The sequence below is a fragment of the Piliocolobus tephrosceles genome, chromosome 10, assembly GCF_002776525.5.
Source record: "Piliocolobus tephrosceles isolate RC106 chromosome 10, ASM277652v3, whole genome shotgun sequence".
In the NCBI taxonomy this organism is placed as follows: Eukaryota; Metazoa; Chordata; class Mammalia; order Primates; family Cercopithecidae; genus Piliocolobus; species Piliocolobus tephrosceles.
Genome location: NC_045443.1, coordinates 128,756,378 through 128,761,079, shown reverse-complemented (window position 1 = coordinate 128,761,079; position 4,702 = coordinate 128,756,378). Strand labels below are relative to the sequence as shown.

The 4,702-nt window shown below is 58.5% G+C and overlaps 1 protein-coding gene across 1 annotated transcript in view; it reads right to left on the bottom strand.

Annotated features, from left to right (window-relative positions):
• ADGRD1 (adhesion G protein-coupled receptor D1) overlaps nucleotides 1-4,702 on the bottom strand; it is a 180,287-nt gene that overhangs the window by 3,252 nt on the left and 172,333 nt on the right. The window contains exons 22-24 of the mRNA XM_023187255.1: nucleotides 2,147-2,273; nucleotides 1,298-1,339; nucleotides 125-217 (exon numbers count right to left, since the gene is read on the bottom strand). Coding sequence (XP_023043023.1) covers nucleotides 125-217; nucleotides 1,298-1,339; nucleotides 2,147-2,273 — 262 coding nt within the window. The remainder of the gene's footprint in view (nucleotides 1-124; nucleotides 218-1,297; nucleotides 1,340-2,146; nucleotides 2,274-4,702) is intronic.

The window sequence follows — 4,702 nt, the reverse complement described above, 5'->3', positions numbered from 1 at the left end:
GCCAGCATACCCCCTCCTGCTGCCTGCGCACCCCCTCCTGCTGATGCACACCCCATCCTGCTGACGACCGAGCCTGGGGACGGAGGATGGGCTGGGACCCTCGGCTTAAGGAGGCTGCACTCACGATGTCTGAGTGGAAGGGCTTCGCGTTGGCCGTGCGGCTGCAGCTGCTCGTGAGGGACCAGACCTTGGTTTTGTGCTTGAAGGCGGCTCTCACCTTGAAAGCAGGGAAGGGATCATGAGAAGCAATTTCAGAGGCTGCAACAGCCGTAACCAGAGCAGTCTGTGCCGGTGCAACCCCGGAACCAGATGCGCGGGGAAGGTTGGGATTTGGAAATATCAGAGTCGGAGCTGGTGGCTCCACAGCTGAGCTGTGCATCGCTGCTCTGTGGGGCAGACCCAGGTTGTGTCGCAGGCCAGGGAAGCTGGGTCTGGAGTGGACTCTGCTGGGCTCCTCACACTCAGCAATGAATGTCCCGGGGTGAGTGTGAGACAGAAGCAAATAAACAAAAATGCGTGGCGGGCGGGCGGGTGGACTTCCATGGCTGCACTGCCTTCCCGCCACCCGGAGCCACCTCAGGCCTTGCCAGGGGTCACTGGGTGTTGTGATCATGCAGCCCTTCTGCCCAGTCACCATCCTGCTCAGTGACTCTCTGCTCTGCCCTCCTCGGCCCACTTGGCCTGTCCTTGCAAACGGACACCGCCACTGGGAGAGACCGGGCAGGGCGACCCCTCTGCCCTGGCCCATTCCCCACCCCAAGGCAGCTCCCACAGCGTCAGCCTGGCAGGGGCTCAAAGCTGACTTGGGAAAAGTTCTCCCACAGGAACAGAAGCCCTTGGGGCAGCCCCTGCTTTCCCCCAGCCAAGTACATGGCAGGTGCCAGGCTCAGAGCAGCACCGAGAAGAATGAGCCTGTGCTGGCTGCCCCAGAGTCCAAGGAAGCCACGTCACAAAAGTCCCCTTCCCAGCTGCCGTGGACAACAGCCCTCCCTCTCACAGCCAGGCCAGCTTCCCCAAGGCCTTGAGGAGGACTTTGGGGAACACGCCTGCATCTCCCCAAGATGCAGTCGCCACTTCTCCAGGGAGAGAAGATGCTTGTCCATCGCTTAGCAACGAGGCAGGGAGAGAAGAGCTGCCGAGCAGCAGGCGCAGGGCACACAACTTGTCATCAGGAACACGGCTGGCTCAGGGTTTGAGTCCCAGACACCACCCTGACAGGGCAACACTAGTCCCACTCCTGTGACCTTTCAGAAAGGAAGAGCCAGCTTCATACTGCTAGGAAGTAGAGTGGACGCACCTCTGAATTCAGGAGACAATGGAAGAGGAAGATGAACAGTCCCTGGGAAGGGAGGGAAGAAACGGAGATTAGAGGCCTTTGCACGTAGTTAGGAACACTGACTGGAGGTTCCTCCATGCAGCCTGAGAGTGGCCCAGGCACCGCACGCTGTGACACCAGGTCCCATGACCTAGGGCCCGTGAGGACGGAGGGGCATCCTGGGTCCCACCCTGTGATCCAACCTAGACTCAGGCAGCTGCTTGGACCGAGTTCAGAGTGGGGGAGCTGCGTGGGCAAAGGTGCAACGGCAGGTGGGTTCCCAGGCAGGCTCAGTGCGGAGCAAGGGCAGGCACTTCCGGAAGACGTGCCACTGGCCTGCAGACACAGACACAACTCAAGTAGCCTGGGGAGGGCCGGGAGGGCCATGGATGGTGAAGGGGACCCATGCCTGCCCTCCCTTGCGGGCCCATGGGTCTGAGGGCCCTGACCCTTGGCATCCCAAGTCTTTGGTTCCCAGGTGACTCTCCCCGGCCCTTCACACAGAGGGCAGCACCTGGGGGCCGCCCTGGCCACCTCTTTGCCTGACTCTTTCCAGAGCTGCCACAGGCTGACTGTCTTACTGTCCCTCCATTCCCAGCCAGGACGTGCCAACTACAGATGCTGGCCAGAAGCACAGGCAGCCCCACCCTGAAGGGGTCAGAGTCCTGCAGGCCCTGCTTTCTGAGAGTCCTCAGGCTTTGGGGATGCCCTGCATTACAGGCTCCTGAGGTATGGCGGGGAGGGCAGGCCTCCCTCCAGCCCTAGCTCCCTGCACGCCTGCTCCTGACGGCTAGTGGCCCCACCTCCTTGCCACTCCCCGTGGGCTCTCACCTGCAGGGAGTTGAGCGTGGCGAACATGTACTGGAAAACCACAGCACAGCCGTTGACAGCAAGCACGCCAAAGACCCACGAGGTGCCCAGGATGGGCAGCAGCACGGCCACCGCCTTGGCTGTCAACCTGGAGAGAAACAGTGACAGCCATCCTGAGCAGCAGGAGGACAGGTGCAGGCTGTGAGGACTGCCCTCGACGCCAGGCTTCCAGGTGGGTGTAGGCACCACCCCGCTGGGAGCAGGACCTGGGGTCCTCCCTGCAGGTAGCCTTGGGTGAGGCGTTTACCTGGAAGGAGCTTCGGTGTTTCCACACCTCCATCCCCTTACAGCTGGTGGGTGGGAGAGAGCTCTGGAAAAGTTTAGATAGCACCCAGGGCTCACCCAGGCCACAGGGAGAATCTGCCCAGGCCCAGGGCTTGCATTTGAGCTGTTTGCAAAGATGAGGAGGAGGAGCCAGGCCGGAGGGGAGAGATTTGGGGGACTGAAGCAGCAGAGGGTCCCCTGAAGCATCCAGAACCCAGGCCTCCTGTGAGACTCCTGGAAGGGGGCAACAAGGCCTGGGCCTGAAATGAGGCCATGGCCAGGAAGAATTCTCCAGGCTTCTCTGGGCTGCAGCCCATGTGTCCCCTGCTGATCACCTGAACCCTCCTGTGACAGTGACAGTGAGTTCTCAGAGGGCAGGACTGACGGACCGTCTTCATGGGCCTGCTCATGCTCAAAGGGCGTGCTGAACAAAGGCTTGCGGAACTGCGCTGTGAACTGACAGAGCCCCATCCCCAAACACACCACCCTACCAGCATGCGCGTTTATATCCTCAGAGCCCCATGGGCCCTCGACACAGGAGAGGCAGGTTATATATTGACCCCGTTCATGTTCTAATAAGGAAACTGAGGCCCCACAGCCCCTGGTAATAGCTAAGGTGATAGAGGGTTTCATCAGGGGCAGGACCAGAGGGTATGCAGACGTCTCCACCTGGGCCAGAGTTAGCACCCACTCGGACTGGGCCCACCAGCTGTCTGCCTCAAAGCCATTCCGGATGTGCTGTGTAAATCATGGCCGGCTAACTCCAGTCCAGTCCATCCTGACTTCTGGAACAGCTGGGCTTTACAGCAGGGACCTTCTGCCTTTGAGCTTTAGAGAAAAGTCTAGAGACGAGTCTAGAGTTCCTGCTGCCCAGGTCAGCCACTGTCACATGCCTCAGTTTACCCCTCATCACTCCGCCCAGTGACTGAGACTGTCTCCCTCACAGACTGTGGATTCCCTAAAGGCTGGAACTTGGTCTTTTGTCTCTGTAACCCCAAAGTGCATCCCAGCGCCAGGACTCAGAGGCTCTCAGGAGATAAACACTGAATGAATGAATGGTGAACAAATGGACGGCCATGCAGCAGTGCTGCACACAGATCTGGCACCTCCCTGGAGGAGGTGAGACGCGGCCATAATGAGCTCCCTTGTCAAGAGCCCAAGAACCTGGCACTGACAGCTCCTGGCAATGGGTGCCTATAAAACCCAGACGTGTTCCAGCACTTCAGATCTCAGAGAAGCTGCAGCCAGCTTGTTCTCGTAACACTAACGCCATAGAAATAAAACACGTGTCTCTGAGAAACAAAGATATCATATGCGTTATCCAGCTACAATCTTTACATCCTGGGAAACCATATTTGAAAGGAAAGGTCACGGAGAAATAGGTACCAAAATGTGCTACTTTTAAAGTGATGGTGTGACTTTTCTTAAAATGAACAATAAAAGAAGATATTGGGGGAAGACGCCGCGCTGAAGCTCTGAGGAGTCTCAGCACAGCCAGAGCTGTCAGTGTCCCTGGTCAAAAGCAGGAACGGGTCCCTGGATCTGGAGGAGGCTCTGGGCAGGGGGTGTGATTTCCTCTCTGATCTATGACCCCCTTCTGCTCCCCCAAGGTCAGCCCTGGCCTGGGGGGCTCAGGCCGAGTCTCCGGCCCCCACAGCCTGCTGCTCACAGGTGCACCTCCGTGGGGGTCTCACCCTCACGCCCCCGCCCCCAGGGTCCCTCTTGTAAAACCTGACCATTCCCTGCTTCTTTTTCAGGAGTCTGAAATCACAATCAATATACAGAGACTTTTTTAAAAAAGTGAAACCAGGCTTCTCCCCCTTCTCAGACCCCACCTGTTCTATTCTCCACTTTTCTTGTGTGTGCGCGGGGGGCGAGGGGGAGTGAAAGCCAGCGCTGTGGAGGGCCCTGAGGAAGAACCTTCTCTCGTTATTCACTGAGTACTGGGCTGCTTGGCACGAAGAAATCACTAGCGTAAAACCAGATGATGAGGAATAGGAAGGTGCTGAGGAAACTTCCTCACAGTGTCGCGACTGCCCTCTCCCTGCCTGGCGCTGTGGCTCCCTGGCTCTGCTTCCTCAGCCCTGGGAGTCGAGTGTTACACAATCCACACTGAGAAGACTGTGAGGAAGCATCCCCCGGGGGCAGACCTGGCTGCCCAAAGGAGAGGAGCTGAAGGCATTGGGGAATGTGCTGGGCTGCACAATGGAGAGGAGCTGAAGGCACTGGGGAATGTGCTGGGCTGCACAGTGG